The sequence below is a fragment of the Lactuca virosa genome, chromosome 2 (assembly GCF_052849685.1).
Source record: "Lactuca virosa cultivar CGN04683 chromosome 2, Lactuca_virosa_CGN04683_v6, whole genome shotgun sequence".
Classification (NCBI taxonomy): Eukaryota; Viridiplantae; Streptophyta; class Magnoliopsida; order Asterales; family Asteraceae; genus Lactuca; species Lactuca virosa.
Genome location: NC_136427.1, coordinates 313,026,007 through 313,043,803, shown reverse-complemented (window position 1 = coordinate 313,043,803; position 17,797 = coordinate 313,026,007). Strand labels below are relative to the sequence as shown.

General features: G+C 35.3%; 3 protein-coding genes across 5 annotated transcripts; 2 read left to right on the top strand and 1 right to left on the bottom strand.

The window, feature by feature from the left end:
- Positions 1–295: 295 nt before the first annotated feature.
- Positions 296–2,268, top strand: LOC145161702 (E3 ubiquitin-protein ligase SINAT5-like). Its single transcript, XM_079081295.1, has 3 exons — positions 296–857; positions 1,123–1,509; positions 1,644–2,268. The coding sequence occupies exons 1-3, from the start codon at positions 684–686 to the stop codon at positions 2,067–2,069; spliced, it is 987 nt and encodes a 328-aa protein (XP_078937421.1). The 5' UTR covers positions 296–683; the 3' UTR covers positions 2,070–2,268.
- Positions 2,269–2,622: 354 nt separating this feature from the next.
- Positions 2,623–7,057, top strand: LOC145161700 (prolyl oligopeptidase family protein). 3 transcript variants are annotated; one of them, XM_079081294.1, is made up of 7 exons: positions 2,623–2,795; positions 2,908–3,189; positions 4,191–4,760; positions 4,866–5,054; positions 5,143–5,172; positions 5,253–6,344; positions 6,424–7,057. In XM_079081294.1, the coding sequence occupies exons 3-7, from the start codon at positions 4,347–4,349 to the stop codon at positions 6,973–6,975; spliced, it is 2,277 nt and encodes a 758-aa protein (XP_078937420.1). In that variant the 5' UTR covers positions 2,623–2,795; positions 2,908–3,189; positions 4,191–4,346; the 3' UTR covers positions 6,976–7,057. The 3 variants fall into 3 exon arrangements, with proteins under 3 accessions (XP_078937420.1, XP_078937418.1, XP_078937419.1); XM_079081292.1 differs by having other exon boundaries at positions 2,902–3,189; XM_079081293.1 differs by lacking the exon at positions 2,908–3,189.
- A 6,279-nt stretch (positions 7,058–13,336) lies between these two features.
- Positions 13,337–17,522, bottom strand: LOC145161699 (Plant invertase/pectin methylesterase inhibitor superfamily). The gene is made up of 3 exons (XM_079081291.1): positions 16,442–17,522; positions 15,604–15,743; positions 13,337–14,292 (listed from the first exon to the last, which is right to left on the bottom strand). The coding sequence occupies exons 1-3, from the start codon at positions 17,422–17,424 to the stop codon at positions 13,595–13,597; spliced, it is 1,821 nt and encodes a 606-aa protein (XP_078937417.1). The 5' UTR covers positions 17,425–17,522; the 3' UTR covers positions 13,337–13,594.
- Positions 17,523–17,797: the final 275 nt, after the last annotated feature.

Below are 17,797 nucleotides of genomic sequence, written 5' to 3'. Positions count from 1 at the left end.
GAAGCTCTTAAACGCTTTTAAACGTTCCGTGCCAAACACGCCCTATATAAGAGAGGCCTATATTACAAATTTATTAAATATTTGATTTATTTAATAGATAAACTACATATGTATAGGTATTAGGAACTTTGACAGGGGGAGGCCATGGCCCCTTAGCCCTAAAGAGCATCCGCCCTATGTTTAATAATTTATAAAACTTTAAATTTTAAATAGAAATGATTAAGAAAAAGGTGGTTTAACTTTAAATTCAGTTACACTAATTCAGAGAGTGGTTACAAGGGTTTCTTGATGGTGCCATGCCAAGTGCCAGCCTATACCCCTCAATTTAGCAATCATTTCTTTGTTTTCCCTCCAACTCATCCCCATTTGCCAATTCTCTATTCATTTGGTCTTGGAAACTTCTCAAACAACTAGCATAATGACTCGTTCCAAATATCCAATTTAAAAACGCCAAATATGACTCGTTGCTGCTTTGATTCGTTCTCGATTGTTTCATAACTTTTCCTTCGCCTTTTGAGTTTTGATCATTATTCTTCTTGTCCCCTGGATATCATCGATCTGATGATCTCTTGAAAAGGTTTTGTCTCTTTTAGTAAAATTCGATTAGGATTTGAATCTTTTGTTGGATTTCGTATCGGATTTCGGAAATCGAGCCGAAAACATAGCATTCTTGGTTAGAGATTATGGATTTGGATAATATAGAGTGTGTATCATCTTCCAATAGAGTAGAAGGTGCAGAGATCCAAAATTTCGGTCCGAAGCCTCGTAATAACACGGGAATGCCTCCTGCTACAAGTGTTCATGAACTGTTGGAGTGCCCAGTTTGCACCGGTTCAATGTACCCTCCAATTCATCAGGTTTTGATCTATTACCTTAATTCTTGAATCATGGGGTTTTCTTGATTTGATTACAAGTATAAATGTATAATTAGGGCAAGTTCATCGCAATTTGATCCCATGGCTGAGTTTTTGTATCAAAACGGGAACAGATTACTTAGCCCTAAATCACAAACTAATTAACAACCATTCACCATCGAAACAGAAAAACTTAAAATGAATTTGTGATGGTAGATTTTGTGGTTGTGCCATTTGTAGTTATGAAATATGGTTTGGTTTGGTGCAGTGTCTGAATGGGCACACATTATGCTCGACCTGTAAAACACAGGTGCACAACCGATGCCCAACTTGCAGACAAGAACTGGGAGATATCAGATGTTTAGCATTGGAGAAAGTTGCAGAATCTCTTGAACTCCCATGCAGATATTACTCATTAGGATGCCCAGAAACATTCCCGTATTACAGCAAGCTGAAACACGAAATGTCATGCAACTTCAGACCTTATAACTGCCCATACGCTGGATCAGAATGCTCAGTCACGGGTGACATTCCCTTTCTTGTTACACATCTGAGAGACGACCATAAAGTAGACATGCATACAGGCTGTACCTTTAACCATCGTTATGTTAAATCTAACCCACGTGAAGTTGAAAACGCCACCTGGATGCTGACTGTAAGACAGACAGACTTAACACCTTTCTTTCTTTCTTTCTTTCTTTCTTTCTTTCTTTCTGTTTAAAACAAAACAAAACAAAGCAAAACAAAACAAAACAAAAGGTAACAAAAGAGTTTTGTGTTTGATTTCAGGTGTTCAATTGTTTTGGAGAGTATTTCTGTCTGCATTTTGAAGCGTTTCAGTTGGGAGTGGCGCCTGTGTACATGGCGTTTGTGCGGTTTATGGGTGATGAGGTGGGGGCTCGAAACTACAGCTACAGTTTAGAGGTTGGAGGGAATGGAAGGAAGCTGATTTGGGAAGGAACACCGAGGAGCATAAGAGACAGTCATAGGAAGGTGAAGGACAGTCATGATGGGCTCATAATACAAAGAAACATGGCACTTTTTTTCTCAGGTGGTGACAGGAAAGAGCTCAAACTCAGAGTTACAGGGAGGATATGGAAAGAACAACAACAACAGACCAATACTACTACTACTACTACTACTACTACTAATACAGATGCTGCTGGGGTGCTCTGCATACCCATGCCCATACCCATACCCAACCAATTTATATGACTGAATATCATCTTATCTTTTTACACGTGTCTTGTGGTTGTACCTTAACAACATTTACATATCTCGAATGTAATGTGTGGAGTTGAAGATAGATAGATGCATATGCATATTTTTGCCAAGCTAAACACAGTCCAATCCTATTGTGCATACCCAAACAAACATTGAGAATACATATAAGAATTTGTTTCTTGTTTCCATATATACATATTTCAATTCCTTCCAAAATAATTCATTCTTCGTACCAACAAAAAGGTGGCTTAAAAAGTCCTTGTTGTTTTTGCTAATTACTAACCCAAGAAACGTCATCAAGTCAGACCATATTTGTTTCAAATTTACTTGTTGTATTTTGATTCACGTTTTAGAACTGATGATGTCATGTCCATGTCCTTATTGCTATGTTTCTGCAAAAGAGATATCAGTGTCTTAAAACCATTTAATTAATTGTCTATATAGGGGCGCATCTTTATAAGGGCCAGCTGATTTTTTTTTTTTTAATTAGAAGAGTCCATAGCCCAATACTTTTTTATGCATATCAGGCCCGAATATTTAAACTTAGGGTTGTGTTCTCCAATAATCCGAACCAGAACTCCAAAAGTCCAACGATCGTCAACAATCATGGCCCCTGCTCGTCAGTCGGCCCGCTCAAACCCTCGCTCCATCCTTCGCCAATCACCAGTTCGCTGATCAGTGATCACCGCTCGTCCGCTCCCCGCTGGAATCAATCAGGTATGTTCTCCCTTCTCAGTTCTCTCTATTTCTCTCTAATCGCTTCTCCTGTTCAGTGTTCTGTTTTCTCCATCTGAAAAACCGAATCAATCTTTTATTGATGTAGGATCAGATTCAAAACAAATTGTTGCATAATTTTGCCCATGTTAGATGAATAATGCAGAATATAGGTAGTGGAGAATTGGAAATTATTCGACCAGAAAGTCAATGCATCGTAAATTGTGATCTCCACCCTATTTGAACTTTTTAGTTCTCCAATATACGTCTAATTTTCAGAAGAGAATAGTCCTCACAACTTCCATAGTCGGTACTAATTTCTCCGATCCCATTTCCAAATCAGTCACTATCGACATGTCGGAACTTTTGCTGATCACAAAATCGTATCTTTTCTGAGGTTCGATTCGGTTTTCATAAGTTTTTTGAATGCTTATCATTTAATTACAGCAGTGTTCCATCAACAAATCGATTTGCGTGGGGTTTTATGGTAGGGTTTATTTTAATCCTCTTAGATTGAATCGGTTTCGTTTTTTAGTTTATTGTTTTTTTTCGACGACATTAACGAAACCAAGGTATCCGCTCGGTATCACTGATTGTACGAAACTTATTGCATTGGATTGCGTCGTACTGGCTTTGTGTTATCAATGTTGTATTTGCGATTCATGATTAATCTCTTTGCCGTTTGTTTTGTTTCTTTCTTTCTGCGGTTGTAATCCTTAGTGTTTGGGGCGATAAAACCTAATAAAATCTCACTTAATCAAACCCCCAAAAGGAAATTAAGCTTCAAAAATATCATATAGAACCCTTCTTAGATCACTTTTGGGATATGCATTTGGCTTAAATTTAATTCCCAAACAATACTTTTGATCTATCAAGTCATATGTTAAGTTATTGAAAATTAAAATTAGTCTTTTCTGGCATTATCATTTCCAATAATTAAAAGAGTTTTATGCTTGTTCATCCATAAGTTCTTCAACTGTTGGCTGATTTTAAAAAAAAAAAAAAAAAAAAAAACTGTTGGCTGATTTTTGTTTGCTGAAGTGTCAAGTAGTTGGTTGTTTTAGCATCCTAATTGAGTTCCAATATAATAATTCACTAAAATGGATATGGTCATGTGGCCTTGTGTGTCTGAATCATTGAACTTCAAATGCTATCTTCCTTGTGGGTGATTCAACCAACTGGGAGATCATTATATAATGTTTTAGTTTATTATATTTTTGCCTTGGTCACTGATCTTGTTGCATATATATATATATATATATATATATATATATATATATATATATATATATATATATATATATATAAAGATCAGTAGTTAAATGGAAAAAAATGATGTCTGTTTCTTTATAATCAAATCCATCTTTACTTACGAGCTGTGGGTGGGTTCTTCTGCAGAGTCATATATCTAATGAGTAAGTAATTGCTTAGGCAGTTCATCCACCAAATTGTGTGTGATCTGATCCTCTTTGACATCCAAGAAGATTTCTGATGGTTACAATCATGATATTGAATTTTATAGTTTGATTGTTGTGGTAAACACATGAATTTCTGATGCAATCTGGTGAAAACAAGAAGTTGAAATACTCGAATTTGACATGCAAGATGCCTCAGCCAGACAGTGTTGATGAGCAGATTCCTTTTTCAATCGAGAAGATAGTGCAATACCCATTACCCGGTTACGGTTCTCCAACTTCAGTTAATTTTAGTCCTGATGATAATCTTATATCTTACTTGTATAGTCCGGATCAAACATTAAACAGAAAAGTCTTCATCTTTGATCTCACAACTTGTAAGCAAGAAGTGTTTTTTAGCCCACCGGATGGTGGTCTTGATGAAGATAATCTATCAGAAGAAGAGAAGTTTAGAAGGGAAAGATCAAGAGAGCGTGGTTTGGGGGTGACACGCTATGAATGGGTGAAAACAAGCTCCAAGAAGACCACAATCATGGTGCCTTTGCCTGCTGGGGTTGGTGTCCTTTTCTTTTACTATATATATATATATATATATATATATATATATATATATATATATACTTGATAAACTATTTCTTATGGCATTACTTTTTTGCAGATATATTTCATGGATCGTTCTTTACAACCACAGCTGAAGCTTCCCAGTGATACCTCTCCCATTGTTGATCCACATCTTTCTCCGGATGGTACTATGCTTGCTTATGTAAGAAACCATGAACTACACGCATTAGATCTTTTGTACAACAGGTCCAAACGCTTGACATCTGGCGCTAATGGGACCACCAAGGTTAGGCAATGTAACTGCATGAGCAAACTTGTGTTACTTAGTAGTAGTGTATGACTATAACAATCTATTTGTTGTTTTATGATGACAGACACATGCTGTAGCTGAGTATATCGCACAGGTAAGAGTCACTCACACACCCAAAATGGTTGTTAATTTTATATATTCGTTTTGACACATGGAAATGAGGTTGTTTTGTAGGAAGAGATGGATCGAAGGAATGGTTACTGGTGGTCCCCAGACAGCAAATGCATAGCTTTTACGGAGGTGGATTCATCTGAAATACCTGTTTACAGAATCATGCACCAGGGTAAGGCTACAACCGGTTCAGAGGCTCAAGAAGAACACGCCTACCCTTTTGCGGGGGCCACAAATGTGAAGGTCCGTCTTGGTGTTGTCCCTGTTGTTGGTGGGGCCGTCACCTGGATGGATCTTTGCTGCGGTGGGAGTGGGACCGATGGTGAAAACGAGTATTTAGCTAGAGTCAACTGGATGCATGGAAATGCCCTGATTGCCCAAGTATTAAACAGGTCTCATTCCAAACTTAAGCTCCTCAAGTTTGACATCAAAACAGGCATAGGAAAATGCATCTTTGTTGAACAACACGACAAGTGGATCAATCTGCACGATTGCTTCACACCTTTGGATAAAGGAGGCGGGTTTTTATGGGCCAGCGAAAAAACTGGATATAGACATGTTTATCTGCATGATGAAAACGGTGTGTGCGTGGGGCCCATAACGCAAGGTGAATGGATGGTTGAACAGATTGTGGGGGTGAATGAAGCCTCTGGGTTCATATATTTCACCGGAACATTAGACGGGCCTATCGAGTGTCATCTTTATCGTGCTAAACTGTCTCTTCCAATAAATCCATTAGAAAGGCCCGTGAAGCTGACACCTGGTAAGGGAAAACACATTGTGGTGCTTGATCATCAGATGCAGAAATTTGTAGATATTCATGAGTCTCTGGATTCGCCTCCTAGAGTGTCACTCTGCTCGTTGCATGATGGATCCCTGATTAGGTGTCTTTATGAGCAACAAGCGGCTACAATCCCAAGAGTGAAGAAATTACAGATGGACCCTCCAAAGATGTTTGAAATCCAAGCGAAAGACGGGACGCTTCTATACGGGGCTTTATATAAACCGGATGAAGCAAAATTCGGACCTCCGCCTTATAAAACTATGATTGCTGTGTATGGTGGTCCGGGTGTACAGCTTGTGAGCGATTCGTGGGCCAACACTGTTGATATGAGAGCTCAGTTTCTTAGAAGTAAAGGCATCCTAGTATGGAAGGTTAGTCCAAAAACCTTATACCATAAAGTGGTATGTATAATAATACGTAAATGCTAAAATGTGTAGATGTTATTTGTAGATGGATAACAGGGGCAGCTTGAGGCGAGGGCTGGAGTTTGAAGGTGCAGTGAAGTACAATTTTGGGCGTTATGACGCGGAGGACCAGGTGGCGGGAGCGGAATGGCTGATAAAAGAAAGGCTGGCGAAAGCGGAGCACATTGGGTTGTACGGGTGGAGCTACGGAGGATACCTGTCGGCCATGGCACTGTGTCGGTTTCCCGAGATGTTCAGGTGTGGGGTTGCTGGTGCACCGGTGAGCTCGTGGGACGGGTATGATTCGTTTTACACAGAGAAGTATATGGGTATGCCCGATGAAAACAAATCGGGTTATTGGTTCGGGTCGGTGATGAACCATGTAGACAAGATGAAAGGGAAGCTGTTGTTGGTTCACGGGTTGATTGATGAGAATGTTCATTTCAGGCATACCGCCCGCCTTTTGAATGCCTTGGTGGCTGCTCGCAAGCCGTACGAGCTCTTGCTGTTCCCGGATGCACGCCATATGCCTCGCCCTCTCAAGGATCGCCTTTACATGGAACAAAGAATTTGGGACTTCATTCAAACCGCTTTATGAACTAACTATTTATTTCTCATCCGCACCTGTTTTACTTTTATTTTATGACCATATAATAAATAATATACAAAAATATGATGGATTGGATGGTGTTCGACTCAAACAAGATTTCATTTCTCCACCTCCGCTGGACGCTGCTTCTTTTATTGAATTAATTAAAAAAAACTTACAAAATCAGAAATATAAATTACGTACAAATACTTGCGATGAAGGTAAAGTGTAAATATATATATATATATATATATATATATATATATATATATATATATATATATATATATATATTTGAGTTGTGGAGATTGCGTTGCGGATGGGATGGTGATGGATGGTCCATTTACTTTCTGTTTTTGCACCCATTTTTAAAACATCAAGCTTATCTCATTTTTTTTCTCTTCTGTTCTGTGATAAGTCACTTATGTAATTCGTTTTTGTATAAATGGACCGACGTCTCATCTAAAATCATTCGTAAATTTGATTTGATTTGTAAATTATATTTTGATTTTTTTTTCTTTTATGATGGTTGTGACCACTAGTGGATGCTACCCAAACTACCCTTTGTGCACCACCATACCATAATTGTATTGTTTTGTGATTCGAATTCAGCTTTATAAATAATAAATAACTTTTTAGAATGATTTGTACAAAAAATAAAGTGTTAATTGTTATGTTTAATAGTACTTTTTTCATGCACCAGCACCACCGTTATTGTTTATTCATAGCCCAAAGCGTCAAGTTCTCTCTTCCGGTCAAGATTTCATATAATATAACCCAGGCCATGACCATACATAGGATCCAAAGTGCCTCCTATTTTCGGAAGATGTATCCAACAACACGATCCAAAGTACAGACTTCGATTACATGTACACAAAACTTTTCCAACATCATACACAAAATCGACATAATTAAACATGTATAAATTTAATATACAACTGGTTTTTGCATAAATTTTATAAAAGAACAAGTTAGTTTGAGATGATTTGAAACTGAACATAGAGATTTGCATGCTAAAAAAATAATTATGTAGGATAGATAAACACCCACCCTTAATACAATTATAGTTTGTGAAAAAAGCAGTAAGAATTTCCTACTACCAACTCGGATATTCAATTTCATGGGTAATCTTATCTTATCTTATCTTATATAGTTGTTGAAAATCATTTGATATCAACATATATGATTTTCCGAGATCGATTGGATCGTTGGAGTTTATTTCATATGTACTTTCTAATTAATTTTTGTTACTCAAAAGACATAATCTTTATACATAAAATAAAATATGTTCGTATGATTCATGTACATGTCATGCATGATGTCATATAATTAAAAAGAATGTTTTAAAAATATTATATAAATGAATATTATCCTAACTTTGCACCTAACTACTTCTGGAGTTATGTTATCAAGGCATAATGGCATTTAAAAAGTAAATACAACATGTAAACAAAACAGAATTTTGGCATTATATATAACCACTGAAGTAGTAGTTTTAGAGAAGTAATTATATTTGTAAAATTCAAACTTAAAACTCTTACATTTTACCATAGCCCTTTCCTTCCACTACTTCTATTTCCTCGCCCTAGCTCATAAAATAATTTAACATTACTTTAATTTTGTTTCAAACATATATGTTTGTGTTCTTTTTTATAACAGTTTATTTTTAAGTTTCTTCCTTTGTTGTAATTATTACAAAATGATAACAACACTAAGTTTAATCTATGTGCCAAAAATATTTAAACATGTAACTAAATTTATTTTTGATAATATTTTATCATTGATGTTTATTATTCTGGTTGAGAACAAAGAATGAAAATCCAAAAAGATAAAGTATTGTGGGTCAAACTTAAGTTTGAAGTAACAATATACTAAAATAGACAACGTTAACTTTATTCTCAAATGTCCGCTCGCTTTCATCCTCATCTTTTATCACATACATACTGTATATATGATGATATATATAACTTTAATAACGTAACGCCCCAAGTCCTCATTAAAAAATAAATAAATAAATAACCTCTCCAGACAAATTAAAGACGTTTCCCAAACCACATGTACAATGAACAGTCCTTCCCTTCCTAATGGTATGCATTTCAATTTGTTAAGAATAGTTTTAGACAGGTTTGGTCGACAAGATCAGTTTCATCTGTGAATTCGTTATTTTAGAATACCTATAAATTAAAGTTAGTTAGTTATCTTGTAAGATTATAAAATATACTACCTCTGTCCCAAATTAATTGTCCACATTTGATTTATGAAATCTTTATTATTCAATTTTGACATTAAATATTTTTGTTTTCAGTAGATAATACTTGATGCAAAATATATGAATGAATTTTATTTTAAATTTCTTTTCATTGTTATAAGTTTTATCAAGTAATATATATCACATATAAAAATATTTAAGATCAAAGTTGAAGTAGAAAAACTTCATATGTCAAAAGTGTACAATTAATTTAGAACGGAAGAAGTAGATATTTTTCAAACAGCTTATCTATTCTATATAGCCTTATGCTAATTATATTTTCCTTAGTTATAGGGCATAACTCATAAGGAAGTTTGAGTTTGTAAATTGTAAATTGTAAATTGGTCCATTTGTATTTTGTATTTTGTATTTTGTAAGTGGAGTGGAGTGGAGTGAAGGTTTGGTTTGGTTTGGTCATTGGTGATGGTGAAGTAACTAGTGGTGGACTGTTGAGTGGTGGGCCTGTCACCGGCTGTCCTTCAACTTGCCCAAACTTAATTGGTCCATGATCCGTTTAATTGTCACAACCACTCTATTATTATTATATTCACTTTTCTATTTAATATTTTATTTTATTTTTGGAATTATTCCAAATAATAATAATAATAACAAAGAGAAAGGTTTCCCTTTCAAATTAAGGCTCCATCTATAAATCCATAGGGTAAAGGAACATGACCATACATTCTTTTTAGGCCTAATCACATAAAAGTCAAATATTTATCATTTTGCATATTTATAGTCATTAATCCTAGAGGTTTGCTATTTTATTTTCTTTCAATTTTACCTTTTTTTTTTTCAGGTTTATTTGGTAACCTTACATATATGTCAAACTAATTAAGGGTTTAATAAACCAGAAAAAAATGGTAAAACTAAACATTTATGTTATCTTAAAGCCTTTAATGAACCACAAAGCACAAAAGGGTAAAATTGAAAAACAAAAAACAAAGTTGCAAATTTCTAGCTTTAATGAACCGGAAATATGTAAAAGGAAAAAACCAAACACTTATGTCAAACCTAAGGACTTTTATATGATCAATCCTTCATTTTATCATAACGTCAATGCGTGTGCCCATGTAAGTATGGTATATACATGATCATGATGGTGCATATATATTATATATATGTGGTTTGTAGTTGGATTATATGTATGGTTTAACTATAATACATGTAGAATGAGTCATGTATTTTTTTTTTCGTAAAAGTTTCTTCTTTAAGGTCATTTAGTGTGAGAAGAAAAAAAGATGATCATGGATCAAAGAAACCTGACAGACCCGTATCGCATCAGCCTAAATATTTAACGTCTTTTAAGTCGAATCTGTAATAATTAATGAGAAAATTCGAGTAATAACCAAAAAGAATGGGTGGTTTGAAGAAAATAACCAAGGAAAAACACATTTCGGAAAATGACCAAAGGATCCGTAGAGCACCCTCTGCGGATCCATTAAAGCCTCTGCAGATCCAGCTACAGCTCTGCGGAATGTTGGTTTTTTAATTTTTTAATTTTTTTTCGTTTTTTTTGCGTTCATTTTCGTTTATTATATATATATATATATATATATATATATATATATATATATATATATATATATATATATACACACACACACACACACTTACACCTTATGTGATTATTATGTAAAAAATTTGACAAAAAAAGGTTAAAAATAATGAAATGTTTTATGTAATACATTTGCTACTGATGTATGTTTTTCATGTATTTGTACTGTTTTGTATTTTATGTTCTATGGAATAAAATAGAAGTTAACTCAACTGGTTTTGTAAATAACCTAATACAAACCAAATACATATAAATAACATAATACAAACCGGTGCATATTAATAACCTAATTAAATCAGTAGATATTTGAGGCGTATAGCAGCCGGGATGGTTGATGGACCACATTGGAAGGATATTGATCGGGTTAGTATATATATATATATATATATATATATATATATATATATATATATATATATATATATATATATATAAGAATCAGTGTACACCTCTGCGGAGCAGTACACACCTCTAAGGATCAGTGTACAGCTCTTCGGATCTGTGCACATCTCTAAGGATCAGTGTACACCTCTGTGGATCAGTGCACACCTCTAAGGATCAGTGTACACCTCTAAGGATCAGTGCACACCTCTAAGGAGCAGTGTACACCTCTGCAGATCTGTGTACACCTCTAAGGATCAGTGTACACCTCTGCAGATCAGTTATAGAAGTTATAGACGTATTTAAGTGGTTATTTGTGAGTTTGTGAGTTTCAATTACTAGTAGAAGTTGTTTTTTCGTTGTGTTTGTAGAGAGTGATTTGTAAAATGAGTTTTATTATTTTGTGTACGGGAGGGTCGTGGCAGTTAGTTAATGGAGTTGAGGTTTACGTTAGAAATAATGTGAAAAACTATGGTTTAAATCTTCCTCCTAACATTGACCATAAAATGTTATTACAAATGGTTAGAAGTAAGGCGGGTGTGTTAAATAGTCATATTTGTTTGTGTTTTAAACACCCGGAGTTAGGGTATGTAATGGAGCTTGGAGATGAAACTGATGTATTTCAATTGAGACATGTAATGTCTGAATCAAAGAAGACGGTGCATTTGTATTTAATGGTGGTAGGTGAAGAAGATGAAGAACAAACAGTGGTTAACAACCAGTTTAATCCAACAAAAACTAATAGAGGTTGTAGAGAAAGCCAATGTGATGGAAACTGTTCAAGGGGAAGAGGGAATGACACTTTTGTATTAGATAATGATAAAGAACCAAAAGTGGGCATGACTGAATTACAACGTAAAAATTTGTTCGAGTTTGGAGAAGTTCCTGAAATTGATGATCGAAGACGTGAGGAAAAATCAAATGAAAGGTGGTCGGATGATAAGTACACGCAACGAAAAACTGCTTTTAATCCATGGTATTGTATTCCTTCTATTCCTGATTGTCCATAACCTATACTTGAACCTAGACCATTTCATAGTTTAGGTCCGAATGATAAATTAATTGTCAATCAAACCTATAACATTAAAAAAGAGCTAGCATTTGCTGTTAAATTCAAAGCCGTTAGAGAAAAGTTTCAGATAAAGGTTGAAAAATCTTCAAAATCTCGGTACCAGGTTGTTTGACAGTACAATTACATGAAAAACATACATCAGTAGTAAACGTATTACATAAAACATTTCATTATTTTTAACCTTTTTTTATCAAATTTTTTACATAATAATCATATAAGGTATAAGTGTATTTAATATATATATATATATATATATATATATATATATATATATATATATATATATAAACGAAAATGAACGCAAAAAAAACGAAAAAAAAAAATTAAAAAATTTAAAAAAACCAACATTCCGCAGAGCTGTAGTTGGATCCGCAGAGGCTTTAATGGATCCACAGAGGATGCTCTGCGGATCCTTTGGTTATTTTCCGAAATGTGTTTTTCCTTGGTTATTTTCTTCAAACAACTCACTTTTTTTGGCTATTAATCGAATTTTCTCTTAATTAATGGGTTACCCAAATGGCCAAATTACTTCACCTGCCTATTTTGTATGGTATTGTGAAGTGAAGGTGGAGAACGGGTCAACTGCAACCAACCTAATAATGACATGTCCCATGTCCCAACCACGTTATCTGTTTTTATTTTGTGGAAAATTAATTAGCTTGCTAACAACGAAGTAACGTGACTTCTCCATATATATATATATATATATATATATATATATATATATATATATATATAGCTGAGTTATTGTGACAACAAAAGAAACATGTGAACTTGCAAACTCATAATCAACTTATCATTTTTTTCAAAACCAGAACCATTAATCTTCTCCTAATGACATGTTTAAGCCATATCTAGGCTCAAAAAAAAAAAAGATTTTAGAATTTTTTTTTTTCGAAATTTACATGTATGTACAATTAACAGTCATATAAAAAAAACTAAAAAAAAAAATCTGTCAATTTCTTTTTTTAGCCTAGATATGACTTAGAGGCACAATTTGGAGAAGATTAGTGTTTTTGACGTTGAAAAATAATAAGCTGATAATGAGTTCGTAAACATGTACACGATATTGATTTACGTACGTACACATATGTTTTGTTTCAGCTTCAAATAATTCAATAATGTTTACTGAACTCGTAATCCAAAATAAAATATTAAATCAAATACAAAGGAATATTATTTATAGTACAAGATGGTACTATGCGACTATGTTTTGCAAAGTCCGTTAACCTTATATCCAACTAATTGACATGCATAAGTTTTGCTCTTTCATGTTTATTTTTAATTCAACACCTATATATAAATGGAAAAATATTTTTTTTCAAGTGTTAATTATTAGAGATATATATATATATATATAATTAATTAATTACTCGGATAAACCAGCTAAGAAAGCAACTCCGGTAGAAGGCAACCAGGACGACCCATATATAAACTGTGCAACGGTGAACCGGCTGGCCTCGACGGTGGTGGTGATAACACGATACCCCGGCCAGTTGACCCGTTGCCCGATGGCGCCACCTGGCCCGTAATTCATGTACTCACCGTAGTAGAGGGTATCAAGCGCGAAGGTTGCGTTCCATTCGAGCCAACCCCGAGGGTGAATGTGGTCCCCCATGTAGGATAACATGTACACCGTCCGGGAAAACAGCTTCCATGGCCGCCCAAGATACGTCTGAAAACTACCCTTTGATGCCTCTAGATCCGGTTGGGCGAGGAGGCGGCAAGCATGGATTGAAATCCCGGTGTTTTGATTTGGGTCTTTCCGGTTTTGGGCGGTGATGGTAATCTTTTGGAGGGGCATGGGCTTTCGGGCATACATGCTGCAGTTTTGGAAGACCACCGCGGCGTTTCCAAAGATGAAATCGACGGTCCCGTAGATGTCGCATTCACGGAAGAATTGGCGTTGGGAGTGAACGTACAACGTGTCTTGGTATCCGATGATGTTGCAGCGGTACACCACCGCGTGGTCTGCACCAACTCTTAGTGCTACGGCTTGGTGCTTCGCAGGGCCGGCGTAGTTCTCGAATGTCATGTCCCTTGCTATGAAACCAGCGCCGGTCGCCGCTGTTTTTCAAATTATTCAATTCAACACAACACACGTCAGCAATCTTATGATATGAATATGAATATGATGCTCTTTTAATACATTATAAACAACTATAATTTAATATAAAATATAATTTAATAACAAAAGGTTCTTTTTTTGATATATTTTTCGAATGTTTCAAAACTAATATGATCGGTTACACTTACACATGTGGTTTTATGTTTAAGAGAAATTAAATATCCTCCTACATTTTCTTCATATTTATCTTTCTATCCATGTAAAATGGTGACATGTGTTATATTTGAATAAGATTATCATTAATTTAATACACTTGTCATCATTTCAAATAGATAGGAGGATATGTAGGAAGAAAAATAGGAGGATATTTAATTTCTCTTAAACTAATTAAGAATCTGCTTTTTGACTAATGATTTTTTTATTTCTATTTTTATGTGGCAAATAAGTCATATACATTTACTAGTTAGACTAAACTTCATCCTGTTGTACAGTGTCAGAGTGGGGTCAGCAAGTTTGTGGCTGTCTTCCTTCCAATTTACATACTTAAGTTAAGTGGTGTGAAATGACATATTTATAAAAAACAAAACAAAACAAAAAACTTTATAATATCAAAAGAAAAAAGTTGTAATTAACTCTTATTTATTTGTAGACTTACTGCTCCACTACCGACAATCCTATTAAATCGAACAATACACTTTCATGTAAAAATTGTTAGTGTGTAACAACCAAAGTTGATAATACCAACTACAGTTAAACCATTTATATACTTAATAAAACGAAAAACATATAATTCAATTAATACTTATCTTAAAAGTAAAAAAAAAGGGGGTATTGGAATGGATAGAAGAGTAGATGGGGAGGTGGGTGTTGATGATTATAATTTGAATTTGAAATACCTTGACCATATGGACTTACTTGCATTGCATTGGATACCCATGACCCCCAACAAGTAATGTGACTCCATTAATATTCTTGTTTTCAATTTCTAGCCTCAGGTTTTCTTTAATAATGAAAATACAAACCAAAAAAATAATAAAATTACAAAAAACAATCATAAGATTTTATGATATTATGTTAAATTGATATGTTTAAAAATCAAATTCCCAAAAGAGAAAGTCATTAGGGCAAAAGGGTAATAATCGCAAAATTCTAGGATTATCCTTGATTTGGAAAGAAGTAGCTTTCCCCTTTTACCTTTTTACACGAAAAGAGGAGGGTAATTTAGTCAAACGAGTAGAGGAGATTAACATGTGAAGATAAAAACGACAAAAAGGGAAACGGGGATAAAAGTGGAAACAAGGAATATTTACCGAAAGACGCGGTGTGGAAAGTTGTGACATTGTTAGCCACTACACTTACTCCTCCTGTAATGACGGTTTTGCCCTTCCCATCCCCTATGAACATCAAATTCGTTTTCTTCCTCCCTACCTTCAAATTATTCTCTTCATATCTGGCATTCCCAAAACACAAAGATGAAACGTTAGCATCAAAGACAATTTTCAAATTTACTTTTTAGCAATTTTGCGTTAATAAAAATATCATCATAAATATATGATGACGACCCACGTCCTAATCTTAATTAAATTGGTTCGTTATAAAAGTACTCGAGAGAAATTGGAACGCCACATATTTTCCATTCCAATTTCAACATCATATATATCCACCAACATTCTTTAATTATATCTATTTTTACGTAGTTTCTTATATAATTATCGATTTTATATTGAAACAAAAACGCCACAATTAGTCAAAAGGAAGCAAGTTAATCAACTAGATCTTATTGCATAATTATTACCTTACGTAACAAAATTTCTCTAATCTTTTTGCATTCAACACAAAGGAACCATCATTAAGTTTTAACGTGATATCAATCACATTTTATGAGAGTATTTAAAGTCCAACCTTTTCATTTAATAAAAAAGTTATTCTTGTCCCCACATTTTGTTTGTTCGGTACGTCATTCAGTTGTATATAAAATAAGTTACCAATTACTATATCATTATTAATAAAATTAAGCTTAAGAGGATATATAATTCCTAATATCATCCATGTAGCTAAATGCTAATAACTACAAATGCATGTGATTGAACATAAAAAAGGAAATAATGAAATGACGCGTTTTACCTAAAAAGTGATTTGGAAAATTACCTTCCTGCCTTCACGTAGATTATGATCCGGCGGCTACTATATTCAGGCGCTTTCTTTATCGCTTCCATGATCGTTTTACACGTCCCATTGCCGTCCTTCGACACCACTATGTCGGCTTGAATGGCGGCCACCGGCGACTGCAGCAACCTTCTCTCCTTCCTACCCAACCACTTTGGAAACGACATTAACCTCCTACGTCGGTGCTGTATCGGAACTCCATTGAAATCATCACCGTCGCTCGCCGCCGCGTATATCGCCAAACAATTGCTCACCAGCTGCGACAAGTCCTTTAGCTTCTCCTCCATTTGCTTTTTCACGTACCCGTTTTCCACCTCCGACAAACCTTCCGTACACGTGTCCTGGTTCGTGAGCGCAGCGCTGAGCCACGTCATCACGTCCTGTGTTGACCCGACGCGCTGCTGCCCGTTTTTGCCACCGACACCGACAGACGGAGCCACCGAAAACAGTGAACGTGAAAGCTGGTCCACGGAGTCCTCAAGAAGTTCCAGACAGTCCTCATATGCCGATCGTACACGTGTGTTCATCTGAACATTACTAATCCCGGCTGACGTGTACAACGCCTTTCCGACGCGCTGCAGCGTCATGTTCACCGAAATGTGGATCATGTCTTTGTCTGACGCGCTCAGTGATCCCGGAAAATCCAGAAGCGACTTCATACACAGATTCTGGTAACGTGTCCGACCACAAACTCGTGACATGGCTTCCGTCGGCCGGGGGTGAATTATTGACTGAGATCCTCCTTCTCCTCCTCCGTGGGGTTTAGTTCGGAGACGCATCACCAAACCCACCGACACCGCCGACGCGACAATGAGGGTGAATGCAAAGATGAGAAGCAGCTTTATTTTTGAACTAGAGTTGGTTGTTGACCCTGAAGATGAGTGGATGGAGTAATCACTTGGCGTTAATGGAGTATCAGGTCGGTTCTTTCCCGGCTGGTACTTGCCGAGCCTGCCGTACTCCATGTTTAATTTCAGATGAGAATCGATCGAAAGTGGTGATGATGGTTAAATGAGTGAAGTGATTTGGTGTGTGTGTGTATATAAACTATAAACTATATATATATATATATATATATATATATATATATATATATATATGGGGCGGCAGTAGTAGTAATAGCAATGGCAGTAGCAGCAGTTGTTGTGAAGTCGATGTCTGAAGGCTTAGCTGGTGGCAACTACTGGCACCCAATTATCCATTCCCCTGTTTACTTTTTTTGCCGTATTGTTTTTTCTTGTTTACTTTTGTATTAGTTACAAAGATTATATTCAAATATAGTCGATATAAGTAATAAATAATTCGGCTAAAATATAATTGAATTACCAATGGGCTGCT